At 46.3% G+C, this 20,447-nt stretch overlaps 1 protein-coding gene across 1 annotated transcript in view; it reads right to left on the bottom strand.

Annotated features, from left to right (window-relative positions):
* Positions 1 to 20,447, bottom strand: part of ANKRD23 (ankyrin repeat domain 23) — a 38,534-nt gene that overhangs the window by 6,488 nt on the left and 11,599 nt on the right. The window contains exons 2-6 of the mRNA XM_030201656.1: positions 13,846 to 14,001; positions 12,344 to 12,481; positions 10,377 to 10,484; positions 4,434 to 4,532; positions 3,645 to 3,743 (exon numbers count right to left, since the gene is read on the bottom strand). Coding sequence (XP_030057516.1) covers positions 3,645 to 3,743; positions 4,434 to 4,532; positions 10,377 to 10,484; positions 12,344 to 12,481; positions 13,846 to 14,001 — 600 coding nt within the window. The remainder of the gene's footprint in view (positions 1 to 3,644; positions 3,744 to 4,433; positions 4,533 to 10,376; positions 10,485 to 12,343; positions 12,482 to 13,845; positions 14,002 to 20,447) is intronic.

Below are 20,447 nucleotides of genomic sequence, written 5' to 3'. Positions count from 1 at the left end.
GGAGTCCCACTCTAGGCCGCCAAAAGGAGTGGTGCAAAGCCTTTAGTTCAACTGGTATTCCGGGGCCAGGCAATGAAAGTCTCACTGAGGCCCTCTCCTTGGTTTAGGATAATGACTCCTCACCTCCTTTCAGCTCGTTCTGTGCTACTGTGCCTTCTACCTGAATAGTGACCTCCAGGCAAGCTTCAGGTTGGGATAAGATATAACTACACAGACTGGTATCCACTCCCTGAGACCACTGTCCTTGTCAGTCCTGCAGTAATTCAATGAAAATGCAAAAAAAAAACAAAAAACCCACAAAACCGTTTTTTCCTTTTTTTTTTTTTGCTTCCCTTAGTTGCTTGCACCTCAGGTTGCAGGAGCCAGGCCCCACACAGTTCCTTGCAAAGGGCAGATTCACAGACTCATTGCTGCCTGATACAGTGCCAGTGGAAAGCTGCCAGCCACTGCTGGTCCCCCACACCTCTCTCAGCCTCGAGTATTGTGGTCTTCCAGCTCCCCACTAACTTCCTTCTGTCGCTATCTCCAGGCTCGACTGTGGCGCAGGAAGTCACCCTTGGCACACCGGACTCAAGCCACACCACCCTTCCTCTGGAGAGCTCCAGCTGCTCTTCACAACCCCAAGCCTTCCTCCTGCTCTGCATTGCCTCTAAAAACAACATCAGCGCCCCCCCCCCCCCCCCCCCGCTGGATTGCCTGGGATCTGAAACTGTCTGGCACTCGGGGATTTTGCCATGGGGGACAACTGGGGGTGTACGGCAGGAGGATGAAGTGTGGAGCTCTAAGGATTGATGGCCATCTTGACTGTGAACTCTGCTGGAAGTCTCAAACCTTCTTTTTTTTTTTAATTTATGAATTTTAATTATACATTCACATAATAAACATAAATGCATTAGCAATATCTGCACTAAATAAGAAAAAAAGGAATAAAATGATTCTATAGAAATTATCCATCAACTTTGTCCACAAATATTTGGACCCAGATACCAGGAAAAAGAAAGAACAAAGGAAACTACATCCTAATCAGTGGAGAAGTGGAGGGCAAACAAACACTCGCAGCCAATATACAGCATAGTTGAACTAGTGGATGCAACTAAGGGAACATCACTTACACCTTCTTTAGAATTAATCAATTCCTGCAGTTTCTTTGGGTAAAAAAAACATAATTAATCAAGTTTAGAGACACTAAACATCTGCAGGGAAATTTTAACACAAATGCTCCACCTAGGTTGAGAACTTTTGGTTTTAAGAATTCTCTCCTTCTTTTTTGCGTGTCCCTAGCTAGATCAGGGAAAACTTGGACTTTAGATCCCCAAAAAACAGCATTCATGTAATGAAAATAAGAACAAAAAATATTATTTCTGTCTGGCTCTAAGGCAAAAGTCACCAGAAGGGTAGTTCGTTCTAACTTCTAAAGAGCTTTCCAAAAACTCAGTCAAGTTTAAATCAGGTTGAGGTTGCTCAGGTGAAGGTCTTGAAATTCCCGTTATATATTGGGCTCTGACTATGGGCAGATAGCCCTCAGCCGGAATACCCAATATTTCACAAAAATATTTTTTCAACATATCCAATGCTGGAATAAGCGGTGATTTAGGAAAATTTAGAAATCTCAAATTGTTCCTTCTTCCTTGATTTTCTAAATATTCAAGCTTACGAGCTTGACTATCTCTTTCTCTGATGACTGAAGGCAAGTTCTGTAATTGTCTAACTTCACATTCTAATGAATCAGTTTTATTTACTTGCACTTCAATTTTACCAGACAGAGGCTGATAAGTTTGTTTTAACTCCAAAACCTCTCCCTTAAAGGAGTTAGAAACTTACAGAAGGGAAGAGTTCAAACCTTGACCTGCATCCCACAGAGATTCCATTGTCACCACAGCTGGTCTCTTCAAACCTCCATTCCCTCTGGAAGCAGGGCCCTGGGTAAGAAAAGAGGAGGGCTGAGTAGCTTGTCTATCTTTCGATGTTGAAATCCCCGGGGACGAAGTGGCGACGGGTCCTCCTTGGTCAGTAGGAGAAGTTTGTTCCACTTTGGGTGCCTCAGCATGATGCATCTCTGTCGTCGCAAAACTGCTTCCGGGTCTTGGAGGAGCTACGCTTGAGGGAGGACTGAGTGAAACTCGCTCGATGCTGCGGTCCGCCTCAAGAACTGCGGAACCCATTGGAAGCGGGTGTCGGCTCTCCCTGCGTTCGAACTCCGAAGCTCTCTAAAGTAGCCTGACGTGTGGTGGGATTTTCTACCAGGCTCGAGGAGGCAAAAGCCTTAGTTTTTCCCTTTCTTTTCCCCATTACCAGCACGGGGCAAAGTTCCAGACGCTTGGCTTATTCACAGAGGCTCAGGAGCTCAAAAAAGCGCATAACTGCTCCAGTCACCATCTTGGATCCTTATCAGCATCTCAAATCTTCTTCATTTTAAAAAGATTAAGATGGATCAGACACTGTTTTGACCCTTTGCAATTTAGACTGGCTGTTTAGGCCTTAGTCCAGAGTCAGATTACTGCAGTGTGCTTTTTTGGGGGTTGTTCGCAATTAATCCTGAAGAAATTGCAGACATTGCAGAATGTAGCAGTTCAATTGGTCTACACTACACAGAAGTTTGACAGGGTCACCCCATTGCTGATTGCAGCACACTGGCTTCCGATCCAAGGTAGAGTCCACTTTAAAGCCTGTATTATGATATTTAAGATACTGCAAGATTTAGTACCAGGATATATGATATTATTATTATTAATGTCGCCTAAGTACCAAACACCCGCTTAACTTTCATAATGTGGATTTGCGAAGGGGTATGCACAGGGGAGGATCATGGGTGGGGCTCTCACACTCATCCCTATCACACTTGGGCCCTCACACTGAAGCCAGTTCTATGGCTGGTTTAAGCCTAAGTGTTAGGCTAGTTAATTCCTATTTACATTAGTATTCTTTAATGAAACCCAGGCGCCTACATCTTATGAAATCCAGAAGGAAGATCTTTGGAAATGAGCATTAGCAGTAAATTTGAGAGACTGAAATCATACTCCACATGCTCTGGCTTAGAGGTGAGGTTCATTCCTGTCATGGTAATACATAGAATTAACTCATTTGGAGACATTGCCCCCAACCACAACACCATTTTGTATTTGTTCACACCGGAGCCTGCAAAGGCCTCTCCGGTACTATGTAAGCCACATTGAGCCTACAAATAGGTGGGAAAATGTGGGATACAAATGTAACAAATAAATAAATTAAATAAATAAATAGACAGACATGTTTATAGAGAAAATATTAGTGAGTATGGTGGCATTGTTACATGTCAGGGAACAGTACAACCTCTAGTGATCTGACTCTATCTTTGTGCTTAGGATCAGGAATATGGGAGACTGTGCTGTGATACTGGTACAGTTAGTGACAGGTATGAGGGCAGAATCAGCAGCAGTGCCACACACCATCCCAAGATTTCCCCTGTATCTCTGAATCTCATCCTTCTCCTCTCTCTGTCTCTCTCTCCAGTTCTCCCTTCCTTTCTCCTGACCCCATCTCTCATTCCTCCAGTCCTCTCTGTCTCTCTCTTTCCAGTCTCTCTGCCCCTCATTCATACTCTCTCTTGCCTCACCCTCCTGAGACAGGAACATTCCCAGCACTGGATGTAAACCGTACAATCTCACCTTGTCTTTGTGGTGGATTTTTGTTCCTCTGTTCAGCAGCAGTTTGATAATCTCTAGCTGCCCGCCTCGGCAGGCCCAATGCAATGGTGTACCTCCCAGCTATGAAAACACAAGCATAAGAAATTACAGACTGCAGCAGAGTATCAGGAACAGCATAAGCCAGTCTCATACTGAGGGAGGTGGGCGTGAGTGTCTGTTATACCGTCACTCCAGCTTCACATGTCTGGATTACACAGTGAGAAACAGGGGAAGGGGAGAGAAGGTGTGGCTCAGTAATATCCTGACCTTATTATCACCGCACATAGAGCAGGTTTCAGTATTATCTTGACTTCCAGATATACGAAGCCAGAAGACGACAAGTACAGAAGAACAAAGAGTCTCCGCACAGGTAATTTAGGCAAACAAACACAGCGAAGGAGACAAGGATGATGACAAAAGGAGTCTGATGGACTCAAAGAGTTCTCCTCAAAAGTTTATTGCTAAAAATTGGACTCCATACGAATTGTGTTTCGGCCACTAAGGTCTGCCTCAGGAGTCCCTGTAACATGTGTCTATGGTGATTTCTGAAATAAGAACGTTGTATCAGCATAGAGAAAAGTACAGTCCAACCTGATTAGGAAGCCACGTCACCAAACTCTGAAAAGCACAGTTAAAAGACGTCAAAAGAGCTAGGAGAGGCACTGCAGGTAGGAGGACAGTGTCCTGGTGCCAACCTCATCCATTCAGATTACATACAAGTGCAGGTGGAAGGGGGATTCTCAGTAACTATGGGCCCCTAGCCTCACTCACCATGTCCCTCGGCTCCAGCGTTGCTCCTGCATTCAACAAATTCTCAACAATTTGCCGGTGACCCCTTAGACAGGCGCGATGTAATGCGGTACACAGAAACTGCAGAATGAAGACACATTATCTGTACAGGACACTAGCACTCCCCTCCCCCCCCAAAAAAACCATACAGTGCTGAACACAGGCACAGCACAGATGTGAGCCATATCACTCCAATACCTCTTCTTATTGAGAGCCAGATGCACTAAACTTAACGAGCCATCAATGTGGTTTTTAAACTGGTTCTAGCCGGTTTAGCGTGCAAGTAGTAAACCAGGACATGCACAAAAGGCTTCCCCAAGCCATTTTCCTGTCACAGTAGCAGCTAACGAGAACGGAATGCAAATGAGCTAATTACTATTATAATGTGAATGCGATGCACTACTGTTTCCAACCCCATGCACTGTGGAAAACCTAACGGGAGGTCTGCACCTCTCGTTGGGGCTGCTGTGAGTGGGACCCATGCAGAGGAGGACGCCCATCACAAAAATCGGAAGAAAAAAAACCCGTCCAAGTGCTCGTCAGGGACGTCCTTTGAAGTGCCTAACACTTGGATGTCCTTCACTCAAAAAAAAAAAAGGATGTCCCTGACAAACACTTGGACGTTTTTTTTCTTCAGATTTTGTGATGGGCGTCCTTCTCTTGGACACATTTTTCTTACGACTAAGGTGCCCGAACCGAAATGACCACCGCTGGAGAGAATCGGGAATCGGGACGTGCAAGGACATCCAAATCAAAACTATTTGGACGGCCCTTTCGATTATGCCCCTCCAGGTCTCTCTCAGCCAATCACAGCGCATTTGGTTGTCACTGGTGTTAGCTAAACGCGCTGTGATTGGCTGAGAGAGACCTGGCAGGGCATAATCGAAAAGGACGTCCAAATAGTTTTGATTTGGACGTCCTTGCACGTCCTGATCCCCGATTCTCTCCAGCAGTGGTCATTTCGGGCACATAAGAAAAACACGTCCAAGAGAAGGACGCTCATCACAGAATCTGAAGAAACAAACGTCCAAGTGCTCATCAGGGGCGTCCCTTTTTTTTTTTGAGAGTGAGGACGTGTCTGAAGCCGTCTTTGGTATGCGCAGAGCAGCCAACATAACGATTGGCTGCTCTGTGCATGCTCAGCTGGCCGACTGGCTTCCCCTCAGGAAGGAAATTGCGTGCAAATGAGCTAACAGCGAGCAGCTCATTTGCATGCGATTTCCTTCATGCTTGCCTGTTTTTTACCGATTCGCTAAGGGATCAGTAAGGGAAGGGCTCTTTCCGTGGAGTTAGTGCATCTGGCTGTGAGATGGGTGTAGCAGAATGCTGGGAGACACAGTCTGTATACAAATCTATCTCATGAATATTCATGGTGGCTCTCCTGAACACCCAGTTGGTTGGGTATGTCCTGAACAATGACTTAGGTAAACCTTCAGCCTTGCAACCCCTCACTTAACTTTCTAGTCCACAGATCATTCCCCCAGTCCATGATATTTTGATAATTGAAGTAATCAATCATCATGACCCCACCTCTCCAAGAACAATCCTACAAAACACATTGTTGGACATAAGACCCTCATTGTGTAACAGGATATCTAAAGTTAAGTGCCAGTTGCAGGCTTCAATTTATAACATACTGCCATTCCCTGGCATAAATGGCAGTAGAGTGCTCCACTGCTATTCTATAATTATGTGCTTAAAATGCTTAGCGTGTAATTGTAAGGGGTATTCACAGGGGAGGAGCATGGGCGGGGCAGAGGTGGGACCAACATTTACACACATAACTTAGAGAATACTGTAAGTAACATTTGTCACTGCCACATTTAGGCATTAACAATTATGCCAGTCACAGACCTGACATAAATGTTTGTGCTTAAATTGAGATGCACCAGTGCTGATTTATGCAACTATATTCTATAACAAGAACCGAAAAAACAAAAAGGGAGGGGAAGGGGGAGACCAAAGAAGTTCCAACACAGTGATATTTATTAATAGCAAATCAACTCAGCACAAATATATAAAAAGACTTGACACAGTCCTGTGTTTCTGTGCTATACGCACCTGCCTCAGGAGTTTACATACTTCAGTCCGAGTTGATATCAAAGAAATGTCCAGCGTACAGTCCAAAAAGAGACATGGATAAATCACAATTCATGGGTGAGTACTAATAAAAATCACCAAAATGCAGTCAGGTATAAACATGACAATTAACTGATAATGGAGAATCGCCAATTCCTGCACTGAAAGAAACATAAACCACACACCATGGTTTATGATTTTTGGACTGTACCACTGTTCCATTTAAGCTGAGCGGGAGTCCTGCAACTGCAGTGCTGCCAGTCGGGGGAGGTGCTTCAATATTGTGTTTTCAGTCACTAGAGACAGGCAAGTTCCCTGGAGTCCTGCAGAGCTTGCCAATCCCTCACTACTGAAAATGTGATAGTGAAACAGCACCCCCCTCCACCCCCCAGTGGCAGTGCTGTAAGTGGAGGACTGGCCTGTACGCTGCAGGGGCATAGCTAGGTGGGGCCACAGGGGCAAGGCCCCCACAGATTTAGTCCGGGCCCTCCGCTTTCAACCCACCCCTCCCGCTGACCCTCACCCGCCACTTTTCCCGCCCGCCGCCGCAAGGTACCTTTGCTGGCAGGGGTCCCCAACCCCCGCCAGCCTTAGTCTTCTTCAGCGCTGGGGGGAACGTGCAGGACGTCAGGACTCGCAGCACAGATCAGCGAAGTGAGCGAACGTGCCGGAGACCGGCGCTGAAGAAGACTAAGGCTGGTGGGGGTTGGGGACCACCGCCAGCAAAGGTACCTTGTAGTGGCGGCGGGGGGGGGGGGGGGGGGGGTCGAAAGTGGCAGGGGAAGGTCGTCATCTTTGAGCTAAAATGTTCCCCTCCCACACACACCTTGGGCTCTGGAAACCCCCCACCCCCCTCCCGCTGAGGTCTGGCTACATCCCTGGTACACTGGACTCAGATTGAAGTATTTAGACTTCTGAGGCAGGCGCATACAGCTCCAAAACATAGGACTGCATGGAATCTTTTTATATATTTATGTTGAGTTGATTTGCTATTAATAAATACCTCTGTGTTGGAACATCTTTGGTTCCCCTCCCCCCTTTTTTGTTTTTTGGTTCTTGCTTATTTGTTCAGGGGGCATCTTCTGCTTTTTTTGTTGTTTTGTGACTATATTCTATAACTGCATCTTGGCACACAGGTACCATTATGTAAATGGTGCTCAGCCTAACTGGAGACACCCAGGATCAGAATTACCCCATGGAGGGCAAATAAAAGGGCTTTGTGAAAATTGTCTATCCTAAAGCTGCCTAAAACTATGCAGAGTTTCAAGGGAAAATATGCCCAAACTTTCCATTTCAGAACTGGTGCACAGCCCAGGGGTAAAACTACCCATGGACTTTGCACCAAAACTTACAGTTTCAAAACTTCATTGATACTTTTAAATATTAAACTTTGTTTTCTATGTAGAAGACAAATATGTTTCAGAAATCATGCCAGGGTCTGATGGCAGCGGATTGGGAGTTTCAACACACAAGCTAATAAGCTAAGTCATTTAAATAAAGTTAATAGAAATTGAAATAAATGAAAGTAATATAATGCAGTATTGAAAAAATAGAACCTGCTATTTACAAAAAGAGTATTTGTGACCAATGAAGAGTCAGGCGAGCCATGAGTTGTATACTCATATGAAACGAGTCACCGCTGAGGTCGCTAATACATAAGCTTTAAAGGTTTATGGAGTGCAGAGCATTTCCTGGAGAGAAGAGTGACAAGGGAGGTGGAGTTAAGGGATAATAAAAGAGCTTTTGAGCGGGAAGATGTCCTTGGATTTGCCTCTCACTAAGGGTACCTAGTGATCTCTGGTAGCCTGCAAGCCCATGCCAAGTGACCAGGAAGGAAAAGGGGGATCTTGGAACGTCATTTACAATTGGGCAAAAATTAAGGAGCAGTTATTGTCTTTCTCACAATAACTGGAGAAGGAGTAAGAGCTCTGGTGGGATGGATTAGGGAGTCCTATCCAGGAGCGGGACTTAGAGCAGAAAAGCATCTGCTCAAGGTCAGGGTGTGACTCAAGGAGGTGCACTCATGGAAGGAGGACAGCCCTAAAGTGGTCTGTGCCTGATAGAAGAGAAGAGATTGAGAGTAGGAGAAATATAGCCCTTGAAAACTGACACCTGGCTACCAGGATTGACATGGACAGGAGAATTTGTCTATATGTAAATAGCCCAAGTTAAGAATTCCCTGTACATATACCTGTGAGAAAGGGCTGGAGTCAATGGAGTCTCCCGGATATCAATAGTCTTGACACTAAAACTGTTTGAGGATTGAAACCTTTGGATCGTATTGAAGAAAAGTTCAAGTTACTAACTGCCTGTTGCAGCCAAGTTCAATAAAAGTTAAGTTTGTTTATAAAACCTCCTGAAGTGCAGAGCAGGGGCGTAGCCAGACAACAGATTTTGGGTGGGCCTAGGGAAGAAGTGGGTGGGCACCAATTGTTCTTCCTCCTCCCCCCCCCCCCCTCAACCACCACCCAAAAAATATCTCAGCTGGTGGGAAAACGCTTCTTTCCACCTTGGCAGTCTGCAGCAGGCATGCGCTGAAAACTGAACATAAGCAGGTGCCGCTATCATGGAGAGTAGCGTTTTCGTTACCATCTGGAGGAAGTTTTCAGCTGGCCGAGCTTGGGATCCCACAGCTACCACTAAACGTGTGCTACTGTTGGGTGGGCCTGAGCCCTAAGTGGGTGGGCCCCGGCCCACCCAGGCCCACCTGTGGCTATGCCACTGGTGCAGAGTGGTTCCTGAATTGAAGAGCGGGTGGAATCCTGCCTGGTAAAGTGTCTGTCAAACCCCTAGATCACTATTCTGGACCATTGACCCACTCCCAGCTCAACTGGAGTTTGTCTGAAGGCTCACTTGTGATAAGCAAGGCCTGAATAATCAGTGACTGTTTTATGGACCCGGGACCAGAACTAGAACCAGGTGAGACCCGGGCTACATTATGTTATGATAGTGCATGAAGCAGAGCACATTACTGAGCACTATCCACCTGAATTAGATCACTTACTGTGCTGGTTCTCTTTCCTCCTTGTAGTGTGTGTGTGAAATCAGAGGCAGTAGGGAGTTTCCCTCTCCTTGAATCAGTTGCGTAACAAACGGCAAATTTTGGGTGGACCTATGGGAAAAATGGGTGGGCACAAAATGTCCTCTCTGTCTCCAGGGCTGCCGAGAGACTGGGCTGGGCCTGGGGCAAGGCCGCCCATGGGGCCCCATCCCCGCTGCCCCCCGAGGTTGTCGCCACTCCCCCCTCCACCCCCGAGGTCTCTGACGCAGTTCCCCCCTCCACAGAGGGCGGGTGTGACTACAGCGCCGGGCCCCTCTTGGAGGCCCGGAGAACTTTGTCCCCCCTGCTCCCCCTCTTGGTGGCTATGTCTGTCTCCACCCCCACCCCCCAGTAGTCTGCCCAATTCTCTTGAAAATATAAGCACCTGATCTGGCAAGGGCTCCCAAGCCCACAAGCTGAAGACCTCCCCCATAGGCACCCAGAACTCCCTGCTACCAATCTTGGCAGGCAGCAGCAGCAGCAGCAGCATTCCTGCACATGCTCAGTTTTCACACATGTGGAAAAACTAAGTATGCATGGGGTGCTGGCACTGACTGCCAAGTTTTGCAGAAGGAAGCTCTGGGTGTCTTTAGAGGAGGTCTTCAGCTGGCAGGGCTTGGGGATCCTCGCCAACTACTGCAAGTATGTGATGCTGTGTTGGTTGGGCCTGATTTCTAAGTTGGTGGGCCCCTGCCCACCTGTGGCTATGCCACTGCCTTAAATGTTGTGAGATCAGGCACAGCAGGGGTATCCTCCCTTCCCTAAAGGTGTATGGGTTTAATTGCGATCTCTACCATATGTCTTACCTGATCATGGACATTGGGATTCCCCCCATCGGACAGGTACTTGTTTACCAAAAGGACTCTATCTTCCAGTGCAGCCATCAGAAACTCTGGCACATCCACTGGTTCCGTCTGCAGTGAACAGCAACAGATCCCATGATAAGAAACACTGATTCACATATTCAACAGACTGCTAAAACCTGTCGTTTCAAAATTCATCCTTTCCTTTCTGAGCATACTATCTGAACCTTTATCCACACTATTATCACCTCTCGCTTAGACTATTGCAACTTGCTTCTCACAGGTCTCCCACTAAGCCATCTCTCTCCCCTTCAATCTGTTCAAAATTCTGCTGCACAACTTATATTCCGCCAGTGTCACACTATGCTCATATTAGCCCTCTCCTCAAGTTACTTCATTGGCTCCCTATTCGTTTCCACATACAGTTCAAACTCCTCTTAATGACTTACAAGTGCATTCACTCTGCAGCTCCTCAGTACCCCTACACTCCTCCCCGTGAACTCCATTCATTGGGTAAGTAACTCTTATCTGTACCCTTCTTGTCCACTGCTAACTCCAGACTCCGTTCCGTTTATCTTGCTGCACCATATTCCTGGAATAGACTTCCATTGCCAGTACATCAAGCTCCATCTCTGGCCGTCTTCAATTCGAGGCTAAAAGCCCAGCTTTTTGATGCTGCTTTTAACTCCAAACCTTTACTCCCTTGTTCAGTACTCATGTTTTATCATTTACACCTTAGTAACTCCCTTTTCCATTATTTGTCCTGTTTGTCTGTCCTAATTAGATTGTAAACTCTGTCGAGCAGGGACTGTCTCGCCATGTTCAAGTGTATTTATTTATTTATTTTATTTATTTATTTATTGCATTTGTATCCCACATTTTCCCACCTATTTGCAGGCTCAATGTGGCTTACATAGTACTGTTAACATTTAGGAGTGCTATAGAAATGATAAGGAGTAGTAGTAGCAATAGTGATGTTCATACGGGATTGAGAGTACACAAAAAAAAACCAGAAACAGAACTATAGTCCCACCACAGACACCATGGTAATGAAGACTCCTACTTCATGCTGAGCTAAAAGTACACTATTTCTCAGTCACCCATCACCTCCAGAGAACTCATACCTTGGGGCTGGGATATGAGGGTGACCTGGTTGCTCTCTGCTTCCTGTGTTTTAGAGCTACACTACATTCAGTCTCCAGGGGCCCAGATTTGGGGAGCACTGACAATGTCTCTTGAAGCTTAGGTTTCAGGGGGGGGACACACTGTCTTCTAATGGATAGTTTTTCAGGAAGATTTGGATACTCCTGAGACTCAGGTTATTTTCTTTAGGTATTTACTTTTCAAATTTATAAAACACTTCCCTTGATCGACCTCCCGCCCAGGAATGCCAATCCTGCTGCTCGTTCCTTCCTCCACCTTCACTTCCCAAACTGTAAGGGTGTCAAGTACAAGAGGATCTTCGCCTCATCTTTCCGCTATTGGAGTCCTAAGCACTGGAATTCTCTCCCGCAACACCTTAAAACTCAAGCGGACCACGCCCTCTTCAAGAAGTGGTTGAAGACCTACTTCTTTGCCAAGACCTACTCCTCACTTTATACCGCTGCTTGATGCACCCTCCCTGGCTCCTACCCTGCTAGTTCACCCCTTTAGATGCTTCTCCCCCTGCATACTCCTTGTATATTCTTCTAAGTTTTCCTATTCTGTATTTTATTTAATGTTTGTAAGCCACATTGTGCCTGCATGAGTGGGAAAATGTGGGATATAAGTGAACAATAAATAAATAAACATGCTCAAAGCAGTTGGGGGGGGGGGTACTGCACTCACTCTTTTCTGGGGATGGAGCTTCTTGATCTCTAATGCTTTGTTTACACTCCCTGCTTTATATATGTTTTACTGTATGAGCTGCTTTTGTTCCTTGTTTGAATAAGAAAATTAACAAATAAATTCAGAAGGATTTGGATACTCACAATCTCCTGGGGCTCAGGTTTCGGGGGGACAGGCTCCTTTTTTATCCTTGGTTTCTTCTTATCTCTTCTTACACGAATGATGTTCTGCAGATCCTCCAGATTTTCCAGACGGATCAGTGAGTTATTGAAGTTCTCAATCTATCAATGAGGTGGGCAAGGAACCGAGGTGAAACATTATATTCTCAGTTCTGTCCCAGCACCTCCTCCCTGTATTTCCAAGGCCTGCCCCAGCGATTCTTTCCTACACGCTGACTCTTTCCCCAGCCTCAACTCCTACCTCACCCTTTCTTCCTGCTCCAGTAATTCCTCCCACCATCTATAAAACCTGCCTCAGGAATTACTTCCCTCTCTTTAACTCAAGCCCCAGCACCTTATCCTAATAACTCCATCTCCTATTCCAGCATTTCCTTTCAAAGCCCTAGGGTTCCAAATCACCCAAGTCAACTTGACAAGGCTGATCCAGTTCTAGTTTTACTGATGATATGTTGAAACACTTTGCTCAGTGTGCGGAGGCGGCTAAGAAAGCAAATAGAATGTTAGGTATTGTTAGGAAATAAATGGAAAATAAAAATGAGGAGGATGTTATAATGCTTTTGTATCGCTCCATGGTGCGACTGCACTTTGAATATTGTGTTCAATTCTGGTCACCGCATCTCAAAAAAGATATAGTGGAATTAGAAAAAGTACAGAGAAGGGCGATGAAAATGATAAAGGGGATGGGATGACTTCCCTATGAGGGAAGGCTAAAGCAGTTAGGGCTCTTCAGCTTGGAGAAAAGACGGCTGAGGGGAGATATGATAGAGGTCTATAAAATAATGAGTGGAGTGGAACGGGTAGTCGTGAATCGCTTGTTTACTCTTTCCAAAAATACTAGGACTAGGGGGCACGCAATGAAGCTAGAAAATAGTAAATTTAAAATGAATTGGAGAAAATATTTCTTCACTCAACGTGTAATTAAACTTTGGAATTTGTTACCAGAGAATGTAGTAAAAGCGGTTAGCTTAGTGGGGTTTAAAAAGGCTTGGCTGGCTTCCTAAAGGAAAAGTCCATAGACCATTATTAAAATGGACTTGGGGAAAATCCACTGCTTATTTCTATAATAAGCAACATAAAATGTATTGTACTGTTTTGAGAGCTTGCCAAGTACTTGTGACCTGGATTGGCCACTGTTGGAAACAGAAAGCTGGGCTTGATGAACCTTCGGTCTGTCCCAGTATGGTACTTATCCACTGCATGCATGGAAATGTAGCTCTTACGGAAATCGGAACTACATCTCCCTGCGTGCAGTGAGATGGTTCAGTCTCTTTGGGTTGACCTAGATGAGGTGGAATCCCCACAACACCTGCTACTCCTACCCCAGTAACTCTTTCCTGGAGATTGACTTTTAACCCAACATGAAAAACCCAAAGCACAAACAGATCCTGCAACATATTAAATTCATACACTCTTTCTCAGAGACTATCTTATTCATTATCCACAACCCTCAGCCAGTTGACAATTACCTTCTTCCTCTTCTCATCTTCTGCTTTCTGCTTTTCTTGTTTGATAATTTCCTTGACACCTAAAATGCCTCGCTTCTGCCATCTGATCTCTGGGGTGAGATCTCCAGCTAACACCTCACATCCTCTCACTTTCTCCTCATTCCTCTCATTGCTCACCTGTGCAGAAAGGCAACACATATGATATCCTGAGCAACAAGTACACCACCTCAGAAAATGACAAGAGAAGGTCTGCTCATAGAGACTTATTATAATGATCATAGCACAGCCCTCAATTATCCAAGTCATTACTGCTGATAAAATCCCCTGTCCCTGTACCCAGGGCCATCCCAAGGGCTTTGCGAGTGGTGTGGCTGCACAGGGCACAAGGGAGACTGGGGCACAAAAATTGTTCCCTATTATTTCCGCTACAGTGGCTGTAGTGTATTGGGCGGGGTAAGGTCGCTAGGGTGTGTGTCGCACATGGCTCAATTCCTGCTCAAGACACTCCTGTCTAGACCCCTCTTTCAACTGAGTCACATGATTATGAGAGAGAGCCCATGTCCTTTATTCATTCTGGATCTCTCTGACCCTTCTCTCTTTTTCCTCCTCCTCTTCCTTCATGACATGCTGTTCTTTATGCATCTGCCCATTCTGCCTCTCAGTTCTTTAGGGACATGCTCACATTCCCATGCACAATCAGGGTGGGGAGATGTAGGAGAGGAGGAGGGGCCTAATGGTTAGTGCAGCAGGCTTTGATCCTGGCAACCTGGGTTCAATTCCCACTGCAGCTCCCTGTGACCTTGGGCAAGTCACCTAACCCTCCAATTCTGGTTGCCGCATCTCAAGAAAGATATAGTAGAATTGGAAAAGGTGCAGCGAAGGGCGACTAAAATGATAGCGGGGATGGGACGACTTCCCTATGAAGAAAGACTAAGGAGGCTAGGGCTATACAGCTTGGAGAAGAGACGGCTGAGGGGAGACATGATAGAGGTATATAAAATAATGAGTGGAGTGGAACAGGTGGATGTGAAGCGTCTGTTCACGCTTTCCAAAAATACTAGGACTAGGGGGCATGCGATGAAACTACAGTGTAGTAAATTTAAAACAAATCGGAGAAAATTTTTCTTCACCCAACGTGTAATTAAACTCTGGAATTCGTTGCCGGAGAAAGTGGTGAAGGCGGTTAGCTTAGCAGAGTTTAAAAAGGGGTTGGACGGTTTCCTAAAGGACAAGTCCATAAACCGCTACTAAACGGACTTGGAAAACTCCAAAATTCCAGGAATAACATGTATAGAATGTTTGTACGTTTGGGAAGCTTGCCAGGTGCCCTTGGCCTGGATTGGCCGCTGTCGTGGACAGGATGCTGGGCTTGATGGACCCTTGGTCTTTTCCCAGTATGGCATTACTTATGTACTTATGTACATTGCCCCAGGTACAAGAACTTAGATGGTGAGTCCTCTAGGAACAGAGAAAGTACCTGCATATAATGTGTACATCTAGTAGCACTATAGAAATGATTACTAGTAGTAGTAGTAGGAGAGAGAAATAAATATATGGCAGGGATGAGAGTAACATACAACATTCTGTAAGTTATGTGTGGGAGTGGGAGCCCAAGCTCCTCCCCCATGCACACCCCCTCCCCTTGCAAATCTTAAGGCTCAGCAGCTGTGTCCAAGTTTAAATTGTTCAAATTTTCCAAATTCAGTTCCAAATAGCACAAATGTTTTTCTTGAAGTCTTAAGTATTTATTTAATAAATTCCACTGATTTCAGAACATGTGGAGGGGCATAATTGAACGAAAACGCCTATCTCCATGGGCGTTTATCTCCAAGAACGGGTCCGTGAAGGGGTGGACCGAACCGTATTTTGGGAAAAAATAGACGCCCATGTTTTATTCAACAATGTGTGAGCTGGGCGTTTTTGTTGTTCAGCGATAATGGAAAATGAAAGCGCCCAGCTCAAAAACGAATAAATCCAAGGCATTTGTTCGTGGGAGGGGCCAGGATTTGTAGAGCACTGGTCCCCCTCACATGCCAGGACATCAACCGGGCACCCTAGGGGGCACTTTTACAAAACCAAAAAAAAAGGTAAAAGAGCTCCCAGGTGCATAGCACCCTTCCCTTGTGTGTTGAGCCCCCCAAATCCCCCTCAAAACCCACTGCCCACAAGTCTACACCATTACTATAGCCCTAAGGGGTGAAGGGGGGCACCTACATGTGGGTACAGTGGGTTTGGGGGGGTTGGACGACTAATAAGCATTAAGCAGCACAATTGTAACAGGTAGGGGGGGGGATGGGCCTGGGTCCACCTGTCTGAAGTCCACTGCACCCCCTAACAACTCCTCCAGTGACCTGCATACTGCTGCCAGGGAGCTGGGTATGACATTTGAGGGTGAAAATAAAACGTTGTGAAACATCATTTTTTGTGGTGGGAGGGGGTTAGTGACCACTGGGGGAGTCAGGGGAGGTCATCCCCGATTCCCTCCAGTGGTCATCTGGTCATTTAGGGCACTTTTTGGGGCCTTATTCGTGAAAAAACAGGGTCCAGGAAAAGTGTCCTAAATTCTAGCTAAAAACGCATACTTTTTTCCCATTATCGGTGAAATGCGCCCATCTTTGTTCGGCAGATAACCACGCCCCAGTTCCGCCTTCGCCACACCTCTGACACGCCCCCATCAATTTTGTCCACATCCGCGACGGAGTGCAGTTGAAAACGTCCAAAAATCGGCTTTCGATTATACCGCTTTATTCGTTTTTGTGAGATAAACGTCCATCTCCCGATTTAGGTCGGAACTTGGGCGTTTTTCTCGTTCGATTATAAGCAGGATTCTTTAACAAACATAGCTCTCTTCTGTAGAAACTGTTTTAAAATGTTTGAGTAAAATCTCTTCAAACTTACCTTCACATTACGCAGAGCACGGACACCCCCACCATAATGTGCATAAGTTTGAAGAGATTTTACTACCGAACATTTTAAAACAATTTGTACAGAAGAGAGCTGTGTTTGTTAAAGAATATGTTCTGAAATCATTGGAAATTATTAAATAAATATTTAAGACTTCAAGAAATACTTTTGTGCTATTTAGAACTGAATTTGGAAAATTTGAACTATTTATACTTGGACATTGCTGGCATTTTGTTTGAGATTTAATTATCCCTGTTGATTTAGTTTGACCTTTAAAGTGATGTAAGTTAAGGCAGCATTCTAGAATAGAAGGTAAAATTCGAAAGCTAATCAAAAAATGTATTGTCAGTCCAATAAAAAAGGTATCATCTTATTTTCTTTTATATGTTTTATTTTATTCTATTTCTATTGATTACCTTTAAAAGTGGACTAACACAGCTACCATATCTCCCTACAAATCTAGAAATATTTTAAGTGCCATATTGTTCTGCAAATGAAAGAAGCAACAGAAAATGATAATTAGCTTTCTTTGATGCCTCTGAAAACAGGGGCGTAGCCACGGGTGGGCCTGGGTGGGCCGTTCAGGCCCACCCAGCAGCGGAGCGGAGGGAGCAGGCAGCGCTGATCCTGCATCTGCCTCCTTCTCTCTGATGGCAGCGCTTCCCAGACGCTGCCTCTGCCGCCACGATCTACCTCCTCCCTCTGTCTCACTCTCAACAGCAGCGGTAGCGTCACGATTCAAACACGCTGCCTCCTGCTTCTAACCCAGAAGCGTCTCCTCTGACGCTTCCGGGTTAGAAGCAGGAGGTAGCGTGTTTGAATCGCTACCGCTGCTGTTGAGAGTGAGACAGAGGGAGGAGGTAGATCGTGGCGGCGGTAGGCAGCGTCTTGGAAGCGCTGCCGTCAGAGAGAGGGCGGGCAGGTGGAATGGGAGGGAAGGATGCATGGAGGTGAAGGAGAATCGCTGGACACATGGATGGGAGCGGGAGGGGAAGGGAGAGAGGAGAGTCACGGGATGGATGGATGGAGGTGGGGGTCAGGGGAGAGAGGAGAATTGCTGGGGATGGATGGATGGAGGTGGGGGGCAAGGGAGAGAGGAGAATTGCTGGGGATGATGGATGGATGGATGGAGGTGGGGGCAAGGGAGAGAGGAGAATTTCTGGGGATGATGGAGGTGGGGGTCAGGGGAGAGAGGAGAATTGCTGGGGATGATGGATGGATGGATGGATGGATGGATGGATGGATGGAGGTGGGGGGCAGGGGAGAGAGGAGAATTGCTGGGGATGGATGGATGGAGGTGGGGGTCAGGGGAGAGAGGAGAATTGCTGGGGATGGATGGATGAAGGTGGGGGGGTAGGGGAGAGAGGAGAATTGCTGGGGATGATGGATGGATGGATGGATGGATGGAGGTGGGGGTCAGGGGAGAGAGGAGAATTGCTGTGGATGGATGGATGGAGGTGGGGGTAGGGGAGAGAGGAGAATTGCTGGGGATGGATGGAGGTGGGGGGCAGGGGAGAGAGGAGAATTTCTGGGGATGGATGGATGGATGGAGGTGGGGGGCAGGGGAGAGAGGAGAATTGCTGGGAATGGATGGATGGAGGGAACAGAGCCAAGAACAAAATTGCTGGGGATGGATGGATAGGGGCAGGGGAGAGAAGAGAATTGCTGGGTATGGATGGATGGAGGGGAGAGGAGAGTTGCTGGACATGGGTGGATGGAGGGGAGGGAAGAGGAGAGAGGAAGGTTGCTGGACATGGGTGGATGGAGGGGAGGGCAGGGGCAGAGGAGGGTTGCTGGACATGGATGGATGGAGGGAAGGGCAGGAGAGAGGAGGCTGCTGGATATGGATGGAGGAGAGGGAAGGGAGAGAGAAGAAATGCTGGACATGGATGGAGGGGAAGGAAGAGTGAGGAAGGAGATGAGATGAGGGAAAAGGAAGAGAGGAGAAAATTGCACATGGATGAAGAAAATAGGCAGAAGCTGGATCCACTGGACAGTCAAGTCTGCGGAGGACCCAGAGCAAGAAATGAAGAAGAAAGGCGGAAAATAAAGAAATAAATGGAAAGGAAGCCCTGGAAACGGAGTAAAGAGGACAGATAGCAGCAGAATCAGATACTGGGCCAGTATGATCAGAAAAACAAAGTGCACCAGACAGCAAAGGTAGAAAAAAATAATTTTATTTTCATTATAATGATTGGAACATGTCCACTTTGAGAATCAGGTGCTCAACATTAAAAGTTTATATTTATTTACTTATTTATGGCATTTTATCCCACATTAAACATGAATTAGATTGGAACCTGGGATCATTTAATGTTTTTTTTCCTGGAGAGAGTAATGCATTGCCTCCCCCACCTCCCAGGCTCTCTCCCCGGCTATAGCCAGCTCTGCAATTTTGAGGGGAGGTGCACAGGTGGACGGGTGGACGGGGGGGGGGGGGGGCACAGAGGTGAACCAGGGAGAGAGCCTGTTGTTAAACATTTATCAGCACACCACTGTCTAGTGCCCACCCATCCAACCTGTTGGCCCACCCAAAAATTTACTTCTGGCTACGCCACTGTCTGAAAAGATATACAGGAGTCAGAGCAGAGGCAGTTTGAGGACAATTTTTCAAAGGAATTTGCCCAAATCACTATGTTGTCACCCAGGTACATTCCCTGGGCTGAAAAGTGCCCTCCATTTTGTGGCTACAAGTATGTATATAGGTTTCCCTTTCTTGCAATTTGGATTCTCCTGGCCTTTTACATTGCCTGTCTGGGGCTAACCAGGCATTTCCAGTGGCACTTAATAGTATAGTGTCGCTGAAAATGCCTGGATAGCACCCAAGCTGAAACTGGCTATTTTATTGGGGGGGGGGGGGGGGGGGGGGGGGGGGGGGGGTGGTTCCGGGGGTGGAGTTGGCACTTAGCTACTTAAGTGCTGATTTGCATAAAACACAGTCATATCTTTATTCGGTTCTTCATATCCTGTTAAGTGCTGAATATTGCACTTAACGGCTATGTTTTTGCTGGCACCGTACACCTGGAAATTCAATGCCAGAGCCTGGATGTGACCTGGCATTGAATTTGTGGGTATAATGCCGGGGGTGGTGAGCAAAATGCTGATCGCCGCTGGCTGAATATTGAACCCTTAATGTTCAACAAGTCCCGGTGTCATATGACCATGGAATTATCAACCAACAATTTACAGCTCCCATAGGCACCTCACTCACTGCTTGCACAGTCACAGGACCATGCAATTCATAGCTCCCACAATCATAGGATAAGGGCATTAGCAACTCAAATTCAAAGCTCTCATGATTGGTCCACAAACTTGGGTTGGCTCAGTGACAGCGTTGTTCATCATTATGAGATAGGACCTGGGTTTGATTCCTAGATCAGGTGTTCTGCTCCCTGAGTCAACTAGGGCTGACACAGTGGGGGAAGGTCATTGTGGTACTTCCGGGGAGGAGTGGCCTAATGGTTAGTGCAGCGGGCTTTGATCCTGGCAACCTGGGTTTGATTCTCACTGCAGCTCCTTGTGACCTTGGGCAAGTCACTTAACCCTCCATTGCCTCAGGTACAAAACTTAGACTAGGGACAGAGAAAGTACCTGCATATAATGTGTAAAGTGCTGCATCTGTCTAGTAGTGCTATAGAAATGGTTAGTAGTAGTAGTAGTAACACTAGTGGCTGAATTTAAGGCCCCTGATTGTGGTGTTCCAGAAAGAGCCATGGTGA

Source organism: Microcaecilia unicolor, chromosome 4 (genome assembly GCF_901765095.1).
Source record: "Microcaecilia unicolor chromosome 4, aMicUni1.1, whole genome shotgun sequence".
Taxonomy (NCBI): domain Eukaryota; kingdom Metazoa; phylum Chordata; class Amphibia; order Gymnophiona; family Siphonopidae; genus Microcaecilia; species Microcaecilia unicolor.
The sequence above is the reverse complement of the archived record's forward strand: the minus strand, read 5'-3'. Positions and strand labels throughout refer to the sequence as shown.